The sequence below is a fragment of the Argopecten irradians genome, chromosome 9, assembly GCF_041381155.1.
Source record: "Argopecten irradians isolate NY chromosome 9, Ai_NY, whole genome shotgun sequence".
NCBI classification, from domain to species: domain Eukaryota; kingdom Metazoa; phylum Mollusca; class Bivalvia; order Pectinida; family Pectinidae; genus Argopecten; species Argopecten irradians.
In genome coordinates this window covers 1,739,345-1,754,118 of record NC_091142.1, presented here as the reverse complement: position 1 = coordinate 1,754,118, position 14,774 = coordinate 1,739,345, and the positions used below count along the sequence as shown (strand labels likewise).

General features: G+C 33.2%; 1 protein-coding gene across 1 annotated transcript in view; it reads right to left on the bottom strand.

Moving 5' to 3' along the window:
* Positions 1 to 11,187, bottom strand: part of LOC138331065 (sodium-dependent dopamine transporter-like) — a 70,261-nt gene extending 59,074 nt beyond the window's left edge. The window contains exon 1 of the mRNA XM_069278523.1: positions 11,079 to 11,187. Coding sequence (XP_069134624.1) covers positions 11,079 to 11,142 — 64 coding nt within the window. The 5' untranslated portion in view covers positions 11,143 to 11,187. The remainder of the gene's footprint in view (positions 1 to 11,078) is intronic.
* Positions 11,188 to 14,774: the final 3,587 nt, after the last annotated feature.

Sequence of the window (14,774 nt, the reverse complement as noted above, 5' to 3'; positions counted from 1 at the left end):
TCTTTATAATATGTGTATACTAATATCATATAGAGAAGTAGTCACTGAGCCAGAATTAGCTGAATAGACCTTTATAATATGTGTATACTAATATCATATAGAGGTAGTCACTGAGCCAGAATTAACTGAATATAGATCTTTATAATATGTGTATACTAATATCATATAGAGGTGGTCACTGAGCCAGAATTTACTGAATAGACCTTTATAATATGTGTATACTAATATCATATAGAGGTAGTCACTGAGCCAGAATTTACTGAATATAGATCTTTATAATATGTGTATACTAATATCATATAGAGGTAGTCTCTGAGCCAGAATTTACTGAATATAGATCTTTATAATATGTGTATACTAATATCATATAGAGGTAGTCACTGAGCCAGAATTTACTGAATAGACCTTTATAATATGTGTATACTAATATCATATAGAGGTAGTCACTGAGCCAGAATTTACTGAATATAGATCTTTATAATATGTGTATACTAATATCATATAGAGGTAGTCACTGAGCCAGAATTTACTGAATAGACCTTTATAATATGTGTATACTAATATCATATAGAGGTAGTCACTGAGCCAGAATTTACTGAATAGACCTTTATAATATGTGTATACTAATATCATATAGAGGTAGTCACTGAGCCAGAATTTACTGAATAGACCTTTATAATATGTGTATACTAATATCATATAGAAGTGGTCACTGAGCCAGAATTTACTGAATATAGATCTTTATAATATGTGTATACTAATATCATATAGAGGTAGTCTCTGAGCCAGAATTTACTGAATATAGATCTTTATAATATGTGTATACTAATATCATATAGAGGTAGTCTCTGAGCCAGAATTTACTGAATATAGATCTTTATAATATGTGTATACTAATATCATATAGAGGTAGTCTCTGAGCCAGAATTTACTGAATATAGATCTTTATAATATGTGTATACTAATATCATATAGAGGTAGTCACTGAGCCAGAATTTACTGAATATAGACCTTTATAATATGTGTATACTAATATCATATAGAAGTGGTCACTGAGCCAGAGCCAGAATTTACTGAATAGACCTTTATAATATGTGTATACTAATATCATATAGAGGTAGTCACTGAGCCAGAATTTACTGAATATAGATCTTTATAATATGTGTATACTAATATCATATAGAGGTAGTCTCTGAGCCAGAATTTACTGAATATAGATCTTTATAATATGTGTATACTAATATCATATAGAGGTAGTCACTGAGCCAGAATTTACTGAATAGACCTTTATAATATGTGTATACTAATATCATATAGAAGTGGTCACTGAGCCAGAATTTACTGAATATAGACCTTTATAATATGTGTATACTAATATCATATAGAGGTAGTCACTGAGCCAGAATTTACTGAATATAGATCTTTATAATATGTGTATACTAATATCATATAGAAGGTGGTCACTGAGCCAGAATTTACTGAATATAGACCTTTATAATATGTGTATACTAATATCATATAGAAGTGGTCACTGAGCCAGAATTTACTGAATAGACCTTTATAATATGTGTATACTAATATCATATAGAAGTGGTCACTGAGCCAGAATTAGACTGAATAGACCTTTATAATATGTGTATACTAATATCATATAGAAGTGGTCACTGAGCCAGAATTTACTGAATAGACCTTTATAATTATGTGTATACTAATATCATATAGAAGTGGTCACTGAGCCAGAATTTACTGAATAGACCTTTATAATATGTGTGTACTAATATCATATAGAAGTGGTCACTGAGCCAGAATTAGAATATGACTTTATAATATTGTGTACTAATATCATATAGAAGTGGTCACTGAGCCAGAATTAGCTGAATATACTTTATAATATGTGTATACTAATATCATATAGAAGTGGTCACTGAGCCAGAATTTACTGAATATAGATCTTTATAATATGTGTATACTAATATCATATAGAAGTGGTCACTGAGCCAGAATTAGCTGAATAGACCTTTATAATATGTGTATACTAATATCATATAGAAGTGGTCACTGAGCCAGAATTTAACTGAATATAGATTGACCTTTATAATATGTGTATACTAATATCATATATAGAAGTAGTCACTGAGCCAGAATTAACTGAATATAGACCTTTATAATATGTGTATACTAATATCATATAGAGGTGGTCTCTGAGCCAGAATTTACTGAATATAGACTTTATAATATGTGTATACTAATATCATATAGAGTAGTCACTGAGCCAGAATTTACTGAATAGACCTTTATAATATGTGTATTACTAATATCATATAGAGGTAGTCACTGAGCCAGAATTTAACTGAATATAGACCTTTATAATATGTGTATACTAATATCATATAGAGGTAGTCACTGAGCCAGAATTTACTGAATAGAGATCTTTATAATATGTGTATACTAATATCATATAGAGGTAGTCACTGAGCCAGAATTAGCTGAATAGACCTTTATAATATGTGTATACTAATATCATATAGAGGTGGTCACTGAGCCAGAATTTAACTGAATATAGATCTTTATAATATGTGTATACTATATATCATATAGAGGTAGTCACTGAGCCAGAATTAACTGAATAGACCTTTATAATATGTGTATACTAATATCATATAGAAGTGGTCACTGAGCCAGAATTTACTGAATATAGATCTTTATAAATATGTGTATACTAATATCATATAGAGGTAGTCACTGAGCCAGAATTAACTGAATAGACCTTTATAATATGTGTATACTAATATCATATAGAGGTAGTCACTGAGCCAGAATTTACTGAATATAGATCTTTATAATATGTGTATACTAATATCATATAGAGGTGGTCACTGAGCCAGAATTAACTGAATAGACCTTTATAATATGTGTATACTAATATCATATAGAAGTGGTCACTGAGCCAGAATTACTGAATAGATCTTTATAATATGTGTATATACTAATATCATATAGAGGTAGTCACTGAGCCAGAATTAACTGAATAGACCTTTATAATATGTGTATACTAATATCATATAGAAGTGGTCACTGAGCCAGAATTTACTGAATATAGATCTTTATAATATGTGTATACTAATATCATATAGAGGTAGTCACTGAGCCAGAATTAACTGAATATAGACTTTATAATATGTGTATACTAATATCATATAGAGGTAGTCACTGAGCCAGAATTTACTGAATAGACCTTTATAATATGTGTATACTAATATCATATAGAAGTGGTCACTGAGCCAGAATTAACTGAATAGACCTTTATAATATGTGTATACTAATATCATATAGAGGTAGTCACTGAGCCAGAATTTACTGAATAGACCTTTATAATATGTGTACTAATATCATATAGAAGTGGTCACTGAGCCAGAATTAACTGAATATAGACCTTTATAATATGTGTATACTAATATCATATAGAAGTGGTCACTGAGCCAGAATTTACTGAATAGACCTTTATAATATGTGTATACTAATATCATATAGAGTGGTCACTGAGCCAGAATTTAGAATAGACCTTTATAATATGTGTATACTAATATCATATAGAGGTCTCTGAGCCAGAATTTACTGAATAGACCTTTATAATATGTGTGTATACTAATATCATATAGAGTATCTCTGAGCCAGAATTTACTGAATAGACTTTATAATAAATGTGTATACTAATATCATATAGAGGTAGTCACTGAGCCAGAATTTACTGAATATAGACCTTTATAATATGTGTATACTAATATCATATAGAGTAGTCTCTGAGCCAGAATTTACTGAATATAGATCTTTATAATATGTGTATACTAATATCATATAGAGGTAGTCTCTGAGCCAGAATTACTGAATATAGAATTTTATAATATGTGTATACTAATATCATATAGAGGTAGTCTCTGAGCCAGAATTTACTGAATAGATCTTTATAATATGTGTATACTAATATCATATAGAGTGTAGTCACTGAGCCAGAATTTACTGAATAGACCTTTATAATATGTGTATACTAATATCATATAGAGGTAGTCTCTGAGCCAGAATTTACTGAATAGACCTTTATAATATGTGTGTACTAATATCATATAGAAGTGGTCACTGAGCCAGAATTTACTGAATATAGACCTTTATAATATGTGTATACTAATATCATATAGAGGTAGTCTCTGAGCCAGAATTTACTGAATAGACCTTTATAATATGTGTATACTAATATCATATAGAAGTAGTCACTGAGCCAGAATTTACTGAATATAGACTTTATAATATGTGTATACTAATATCATATAGAGGTAGTCTCTGAGCCAGAATTTAGCTGAATATAAATCTTTATAATATGTGTATACTAATATCATATAGAGGTAGTCTCTGAGCCAGAATTTACTGAATAGACCTTTATAATATGTGTATACTAATATCATATAGAAGTGGTCACTGAGCCAGAATTTACTGAATATAGATCTTTATAATATGTGTATACTAATATCATATAGAGGTAGTCTCTGAGCCAGAATTTACTGAATAAATCTTTATAATATGTGTATACTAATATCATATAGAGGTGGTCACTGAGCCAGAATTTACTGAATATAGATCTTTATAATATCATATAGAGGTGGTCACTGAGCCAGAATTTACTGAATAGACATTTATAATATGTGTATACTAATATTAATGCATACTTCCAACCTCTCACAAAGGAAAAGTGTGGCTAATAAATCTCCTGCTACCACTAGTTGAGTCCATACATATTCCCCTTTCATGGCCAATTAGGATTGCATAACCATGAAAGGGGCTGGACATGTGTACAGTCGGCCATGGTAACAAATGCTGTTAGAGAGGGGAGATAATCATTACTCAATTCAATTCTTTTATTGACTTGGGTCAATGACCCATCAGTACAAAAGTAAATATACATATTGTCTACATCATGCATGAAAACAAAAATTATAATAATTAATATTTCAAAAAGTAGTATTACAAAAAAATTACTATGTATAGTAAGCACAGAAAGAGAGTCATCATGAGATGTACCAAATTTGAACAAATATTGATCTACTCTCATGACTACTTACAAAACCAAAATACATCATATACCAGCTTTAGCTTACAGATGATGCGTCTATTTACAGGAATGATACAAATACACAAGTCGACATACTAATATTAGGAGCATAATGATCAATAAGCGAGACATAGAAAAATATAAGATAACACCATTTTATTAAAAACGACAGACGGACTCTGGAGGTATGAAATTATAATAACCCTTTTATGTAAAGAACACTATTAGAGCTAATAGGTTTATTGTTTATAGAACACCCAAGCTGTTGTCATTCGTGGCCGTCACTACGTGAAGTGATATATCTGCTGGCCATTTAAAATCCTAAATAACAGAAATGATCTACTTAATTGGATGTTTTCACGGTCATTTTCCATTTCTCAGCGTAAGACCTTAAATTATCTAAAAGGTACTGTAGGCCTTCAACTGTTTCTGAGAACAACATTAAATCATCTGCGTGCTAAAGGAGAAAAAGACTTAGTTCTTCAAAGTCGTAACTTGGGTGTCAATTTTCGACATTTTCAAAATCATCATTAAACAGAGAAAAAGTAAATATATAAAATTACCCCTTGAAGTAAACCGACCTCATTTGCAAAAAAAAAAAAAAAAAAAAAAAAAAAAAAAAAAAATTTCAATTATTATCATATGATAGTTTAAAAACAATTTTAAACTATTGTAAGGACAATTTTTAACTCTTTATAAACCTTTGAGTGTTATTTCGGACTGAAGAAGGCCCTATAGTGGCTGAATATATATTCCATAGAAATGATTTTTGATTTTTACTTTGAATTCAGTTGGGCCTTTTAGCGGATTATTAATATACTAGCTCCGGAATACTCCGGAATAAGAGGGAAAATAAAATATTTTTGAGTATACATTGTATTATATGCACGATAGAGTGAGATTTAAGTAATATAATTGTGTAGTAATGAAATTAGCATTTTTGTCTTGAAATCTAGATTACTTCTCACAATGGGAGGATTGAAAGCAATAGGTGAGGCACATCTCATCAGACATATATTTTATCCGGAACCCTCGTGTAGTTGAGTGGTACTATGTATTTATATTTACATTTTGTCACAGCGACTCCCATTACTCTCATGATAATCGTGATCTGCATTATAAGCCAATAAATGCAGCCTAGACTTGGTGTAGTAATATCTATATAAATTGATGTGAGTCTTATTTACTGACACCATGTTAGTCCGCGCGGTAAAGTTGACATTGTGGTTGAATGAACCAGTTAAGTTGTGAAACTTTTAAAAAAATCTTTTAAATGTCTGGATATTTGAAAGGAAACTGAAAAGCTATTGATAAACATAGAAATTTTGTTGTCTTTTCAATTTTTTATAGGGACTATTTTTTATCACATTGAACTTAGCTGTTGAGGTTAAATGGCTGAAGCGGGAAATTCAAATGTTCACTCGCATCTAAATTATGTTTTACTTTGAACAAGAAAGCAAAATGTAAATATAACAATTAAATGATTGTTAGATTGCATTTATTGGAGATATAAATGCAATCTGGTTGGCAGATAAATATTCATAGCGTCCAAACGGGCGCTATTCTATATATCAGGCACCCAGATTGCATTGATATCTCCAATAAATGCAATCTAACAATCCTTTAATTGTTAAATATATGTGTACATGGATTATATAAAAATGATATATTAAAAAAATCAGTAAGGTTGAAATAGTACATAAAATAGATAAGGTTGAGGGATTGGGTGTTGAATAATCTCCATCTGTTTGAGGACACTAAATGTTATGTAATATTATGATTTTTTTCTAATAAAATTTTATTTCAACCTAAAAGAATAAATTCATATATATATATATTATTTATACCGTTTTCATGTCATTATGCTTTATATCAGCAAATGACACTTTGGAATCTAAATATGTATATTGTATCAATTGAAATAGAGATGTAATTCATTTCAAATATAATTTACTTACATTTTTTCCAATCATTGAACAGAGCTAGATTATAACCCAATTGTTTCATACTGTAAAGATCCTCTAAATACTTTTGTGCAGCATTTCGCATAACAAAGTGTTTACTCTACACATGGCGAAAAATATTTTGTTCCTTGTGAAGGACAATAGCAAACTGATGTATTAACATTGAGCAAAGAATCCCTATTACTGTAAAGTGCTCACAAGTATAATGGATACAGAGAACAATGGAAGAGCAGGGACAAAGGAATGGAAAGTTGCGTAATTTTTAATCAACCTGTCTTTTTGTTCGAGATTAAAAAGTAAGTGCAGCAAGTCAGCTCTTGCATGATATCTCGTCACTCGGGACGTACTACCCACTCGCTTCGCTCGGGAGTAATAAATAACCTTTAGCTACACAGAGGTGGTCACTAAGGCATGGTATACTTGAAATCTGAGTCTATGGTTGGCCAGATGGCCATGTGCTGACCGAGGACTGTGGTCATTCTCAGACCAGTTACCCCTTACTGACCATCAGTAATAATAGAATGTGACCTACATACACACCAATAAAACGATCAGAACTATTTAGACATCTGCATAGAACACTATTAGAGCTACTAGGTTTATTGTTTATAGAACACCCATGCTGTTGTCATTCGTGACCGACACTACGTATAGTGATAGATCTATAGGTACTGCTGGCCATTTAAAATACAGTAGTGATGCGAATGGGATTAAATGTTTATCTAGAGAAATATTTACGTATTAATACTTCTATATAGTATGTATATATATAGTGTATGTAGTGGGTTAACTACGCGAGGAGAACATGGACATTTATGTACGCCAGGACTACTAACCCTGTTACTGTACAGATTAAGTAACCTCATATGTTTTGTTTTACACTTAGAGGTAGCGTCACTTTAAAATTCAGATGGAAATATGTGAATGGCACGGTCTTAATAGCAGGTGCTCTCCTTCTATTTGTATTTTGGACCACATGTAATTCTTACAGATTGATGGAATCTTACACTCCGTATGGCGTGAGATAGAAGAATTGCAACCAAGTAGTTGGTCTTGAGTTGTCCACCGCAAGGCTTGCCCCGTGTTTGAGGGCCTAAGAATCAGTCCCTGATAGTTAGGATCTCCCGTTTCAACCCAAAGGGGGGGGACATGATTATGTATCTCTTACCCCCCTCCCCCTCTTTTTCCCCGCCCACATGATGGTAAGAGAAACAGGCGTCACTGACTGGTGGACTAAAGACACTAGGCCTCAAACTACTCTACCTGATCCACCACGAATATTTTAAAATATGATACATGGCGGTCACTATCCTAGTTTTGCTAAGAACATGACCGTATTCTAAGAAGATGCACATAAATGTATGGATCGTGTCTGCTTACTTTGAGTAGCATGTTAAGGTGTGGCGATCACACACAAGGCTAGACGACATACATCGAACGCGATCAACCAGAATTGCTAGCGTTCATTGAATATTAAAGACTTCCGGTTTAGTGCGCATGACTTCCGGTAGAAGCCTCACTGCTCTACAAATGTATCGATTCTTTTATACTCATCAAAGATTTGTGAATGTTCACACGTTTATGAATTGACTTCAGAAATCAATAGGATTTATAGTCAATGAACCGAGACAATAAAGCATTTCTATCCAGCAAGAACACGAAGAGGATAACTGGAAATGCATTTGTCGATTTGCCAAAGCACGCCCATCAAGGTTATGGTATAAATTAGGAATATTTCATTTCTCTGACTTTCCACAGATGCAATATAATCCGCGATCTCAGGCTGAATTTTCGTTAGATTCTTTATCAAAGACTTGTAATCACTAGAAAGCCCGTAATTACTACATGTAAAACAACAGTTCTAATGGTTTCAGTGGTGTGGTTCCAACTTCAATGTACCGGACACGCTCGAGGAACAGGCCATCTTTTCTATTTCAACAAAATAACCATGAGTCGTGATTTTTTCTTGTTGGCTGATATCTATCACAGAAAAATAAACAAAAGAGTTCCGAAACTGAACAATTTATTTCAGCCAGTTAATGACAAAGATCTAAATAAGCTTTCATTACTAGGTCAATGAATATTTCAGGTTTTATTCGTTTGGTGTTATAGGGACAGCAAACAGGTACTGAACATACGAAATGTTACGATTAGAGTCATCTTCTGTATAAAAAAAATATAATAAAATGAAAAACTAAACAAGTCACAAACAACTTACAACTAAACTTAGAAGCTAGTTTTGAAAAATATTTAATGCTTACGTGCCAAAATTTCAACACAACTCATTCTCGGTCCTGGAACCAAATCATATCAAATACAAAGAAATAACAATTTCAAAATTGAGCTGAAAATAAAGAACAATAAAAGCTATTTGTGGTGACCATAAAATAAATAGAAAACTATAAAACATTAAGAACGGTGTTGATATTTCGGAGAAAGGTACAAGAAAATAAAACCAACCCTGCAGGTAGGACGTTATCTCTAATGCATGACTCCAAATTTGTATTATCATTTTTCTCTTCGAAATTCCTAATTAGGCGGTGTACCTTGTGAGGAAGGTTCTGGATTTTGTTCGGTGTTTTAGACAGACAGAGCATACTTCAGTGAAATAGCACAAAAATGGGCAAGAGTTCAACTATTGCAAGGAGACACAACACGGACATACTACAGTCTCCCTAAACATTACACACAGGGATGCCGGCTAAATATAGAACAGTGTAAACTAGAACTGTCGCCAGAGTAGCCGACCTATATCCCTCGTTGCACAAAGTTAGCAATTACTGTAATAATATGAGACATTGCAGAGCTCTTCATAGTTTACTCAACTCCTCTTTATGTCAATGTTCTGTGTACCGAATTCTATCAAAATCTGTCAACAAGTTTAGGAGGAGTTCGCCGGACAAAGTTGTGTCTACAGACATACGGACGTACAGACGGACAATTATATTCCAGCATACCCCCTTAACTTCGTTGCGGGGGTATGTATGATAATAGAATGCCACCAGTACATAACAGATATGATTTTACACTGTATTCCCAACAAATAATGAGGTCAGCCATAAAATGTTTCTGTAGTCGTCATCAAATCTTGTTTTAATCTGAAAATAATCTGAAGGGAGCGAGGATGATTGGTCCTTATCCTGTTAATATTGTCTTCGGTCAACACTATATACATTTCTTAATAGCAAACAACACACCGCCATTATTCACAATAATCAATGGTTTAAACAAAAACCCAACCGGAAGGGAACACCCATAAACTGTGGGATGCTCAAAGCCGTGTCCCACCATTACAAGAGAAAACATTGGCTGTTTCCCATAGTAGTATGAAGGTATTAAATTTTCCTGGACTACTTCACATTTGTTCAATGTCCAGTGGATTGGAAACATTTTATGGACGCTAGCTTGAGCTGCTGTGTCTGCTAAAGCTAGTCAGTCAAGAAAAGTAATGGCGCGACGCATCAGTTTTAACTGTCACAAGGGACGAGCCTCGTTTTGAAGATGGGCCTTTGAACAGTCGTTCAATTTTGTCAATTTATCTGACCATTGGTAAAATGTTTTAAACATGGGGAATTAAAAAAAATCAGGTCAAGGATTTTGACAAAAAAAGAAGGTGAAATTGGCTAAATATTGGATGCATTAATTTTATATTCAACAGAAAACATTTTTGTGTCACAGAGCCTCTGTGCCAATGGTAGTTATATGTACCCTCCAATGGCCCACAGGGACATGGCACGAATTTCTAACAGTACATATTATCAAGGATATGAAGTCTAAAGTAGAGAAAACCCGACAATTTTTTTTAACCCAAGATTTTTTTACAAACGTTCTCTATAAATCAATGACGCATATCTTATTTAAAGAGAAATAGTTTATCTTTCCAATGAGTGCTTCTGAACAAAATTGGCCAAGTATTGACCACGATATGGCCTCTAATGTGCACAACATTTTAGCTGGCTGTCTTCTTCATTCTCTTTAGGTTTCGGTTTAAGAGTAATAAAAAAAGTACTTACCTTGCACCGGGATATTCATGATGGGGGTGTTCTGTTCCTTTTCTAACGTTCCCTTTTCTCCCATGTTTGGTTGTTATGTCAGCCACACGTCATCAACTTTCCAGCCCTTTAACACAGACAACAACATGTAAAACCCTCACGCCTGTCAGTCATGTCTCCATCATCGTTAATATGTAACCCTTAATCGCAGACGCCTGAAATTACATTTTCGTGGAAAAGCTCCACCTGTCGATAGAGTTAATGGGCTCATTTACCTCAGCCTTTACTATTCTAGTGTATCTAATCAACAAAAAGTAGTGATGGGTCTTAAACGTTTGAATTAAATGAGAATACATCGTTCTATTTTTCTTTGAAAGCAGTATGCTAACTGTAACATTTATTGCTGACATTGTTTCTGTCACTGCGTTGTAACGCTATGGTACCAATACACCAATCATGGTTTCCATTTCACATACAGCCAAAGATCGTAAATGTGACATCACAATTTCTAGCTTGTTTAGGTATGTTACCTTCGTCTTGACACAATGGTTAGCTATTCGCTTAATTAATACGGCGCGTTTTGATTAAAAACTAGGATGACATTTGAATGATATATTGCGCCATAGTTAAGGGTTGGTGATTCTACTACATTTTTGGTAGCGGGTTCCAATTATCAATGACCCTTCTGTCAAAAGTGCCTTGTGACATCGGGTCCCGCTCCTTAACATCTGGTTGACATCACCTCTAATGTGTGTGTGATTGTGGAGAGTAAGATTGAGGTCTGGGACTGTACGCTATACTTCTACTGAAATCATTCTACTTTACTATTCAAGTTGAAAGCTAACTACTTAATTTTCAGTATAAATACATTGTTCTTTTTTCATGTGTTGCTTTGCATACAAACCACATGTTAGGAAAAGAAAAGATAATATATCTATGCACTGTACCCATCTAATTAATTCATAACATGCCTGAGCATCCCCCTCCACTTCACTTCCACCCCAACCCCATCCCCTGTTTTCATTTAAAATACTCTCACTTCTGCTTCCCTTTTTCAAATATTTTATCAGTTTTTATTAGTTTAGTCCTCATTCAACTTGTTTGCAAATCCTGTTTCTTTCTTGTATATATTTGTCACTACGGCTGTAAATTATTGTAAAGAAAACGAAACGAAATAAGATATAGTTTATATATTAATTATATGTAGACAATCTCTAGTAACTCTCTACTGACGCAATGGTGAACCACAGCTGGCCTCATGGGATAGAAAATATTCTCTATCGCCATAAGCTTATATGTGCCAAAATTGTGCGAAAATTTTAACATGATATTTTTACTTCGGTAATCTATTGAAAATCATAAGTTTGATGAATAAAGCTGTGAAAATCATTCTAATAGACAGACAAACATGTAGGATGCCGTATAAACATTACTTACACCACATAGTGTATGTGAAAGTTCTTGTTTTTATGTCTTATGCAGGTTTAGAGGAAATCATACCTGCAGGATTACACCACATAGTGTATGTGAAAGTTCTTGTTTTAATGTCGTATGCAGGTTTAGAGGAAATCATACCTGCAGGATTACACCACATAAGGTATGTGAAAGTTCTTGTTTTTATGTCTTATGCAGGTTTAGAGGAAATCATACCTGCAGGATTACACCACATAGTGTATGTGAAAGTTCTTGTTTTTATGTCTTATGCAGGTTTAGAGGAAATCATACCTGCAGGATTACACCACATAGTGTATGTGAAAGTTCTTGTTTTTATGTCTTATGCAGGTTTAGAGGAAATCATACCTGCAGGATTACACCACATAGTGTATGTGAAAGTTCTTGTTTTTATGTCTTATGCAGGTTTAGAGGAAATCATACTGCAGGATTACACCACATAGTGTATGTAAAAGTTCTTGTTTTTATGTCTTATGCAGGTTTAGAGGAAATCATACCTGCAGGATTACACCACATAGTGTATGTGAAAGTTCTTGTTTTTATGTCTTATGCAGGTTCAGAGGAAATCATACCTGCAGGATTACACCACATAGTGTATGTGAAAGTTCTTGTTTTTATATCTTATGCAGGTTTAGTGGAAATCATACCTGCAGGATTACACCACATAGTGTATGTGAAAGTTCTTGTTTTTATGTCTTATGCAGGTTTAAAGGAAATCATACCTGCAGGATTACACCACATAGTGTATGTAAAAGTTCTTGTTTTTATGTCTTATGCAGGTTTAGAGGAAATCATACCTGCAGGATTACACCACATAGTGTATGTAAAAGTTCTTGTTTTTATGTCTTATGCAGGTTTAGAGGAAATCATACCTGCAGGATTACACCACATAGTGTATGTGAAAGTTCTTGTTTTTATGTCTTATGCAGGTTTAGAGGAAATCATACCTGCAGGATTCACTTCACACTTTTTAATAACACTATAGAAATGTGAAATGAATTGTAGACCACACATTTCGAACTCTTGTTTCTACATGTAAAATTAATAGGCCGGGATCTAGGGGGGTCTACGTGCACCCCCCCCCCCCCCCACAACTTAACGAACCAATGTTTTTCTGAAGCCTTATGACCCACTGATAACGAAATCGAGAGGTAACATTGTATAAACTGGGATGAACTTCCGGTTATGACGTCATCAAGATGGCCGCCATATCGAATTTCACTAAAGATTGAAAAATAGTCATAACATTGACATTTTTCAACCGAAGAAGACAAATGAGGCATCAAAATGACCACAATAGAACAACAATTACATATCAGGACCATATAATCCAATATATGTAGTTATTTCTACGCAGGAAATGAAAAAATCGGATTTTAAGCTCAAAAATGGTAATTTTTTAGCAAATTTTTCATATTTGGCTTGACGCAGCAAAAATGTTTGCCAACAGCAAACTATTATTTCTAATCAGTTATTTGACCTCTTATCAATCAGTTAAAACAACACCAACAAAAAAAACAATGTTAACATTGTATAAGCTCCAGTTATGACGTCATCAAGATGGCCGCCATCTCGAATTTCACTAAAGATTGAAAAATAGTCATAACATTAACATTTTTCAACCGAAGTAGACAAATGAGGTATCAAAATGATCATAATAGAACACAAAATTCATATCGGAACCATATAATCCAATATATGTAGTGATTTCTACGCAGGAAATGAAAAAAATAGGATTTTAAGCTCAAAAATGATAATTTTATAGCAATTTTTTCATATTTGGCTTTACGCAGCTATAATTGTTTCCCAACAAGAAAGTATTATTCGAAATCAGTTATTTTGACCTCTTATCAATTAGCAAAAACAACAACAACAAAAATGTATAGAAATTCAAAAGAGAATTATTGTTATACCATCATTTGGTTTACAAAACATCACCGGGTGCGTATACAGGGTATATGATTGCTGTTTTTTCCAAACCGCTGACACTACAGTTTCCGGATGTCTTAGAACTTCCCGAAGATAACATTGGCAATTGACGATTCATATCTTAACACATTTGAATTTTAAGTTGGCTTAATATCTAAGTGGGACTTATTTCCTAACAAAATCCATTTTCATGTTCGAAAGTTTGTAGACTAGTAGCGTCTCAAGATGAATTTTTACTGCACAACGCCAACTAATAGGGTATCAAATTAAAACTGAAGAAAGCATTTGTTTCCGTTAATACCATGACACTTTCCGAAATTTGTTTCTTTTAGAAAA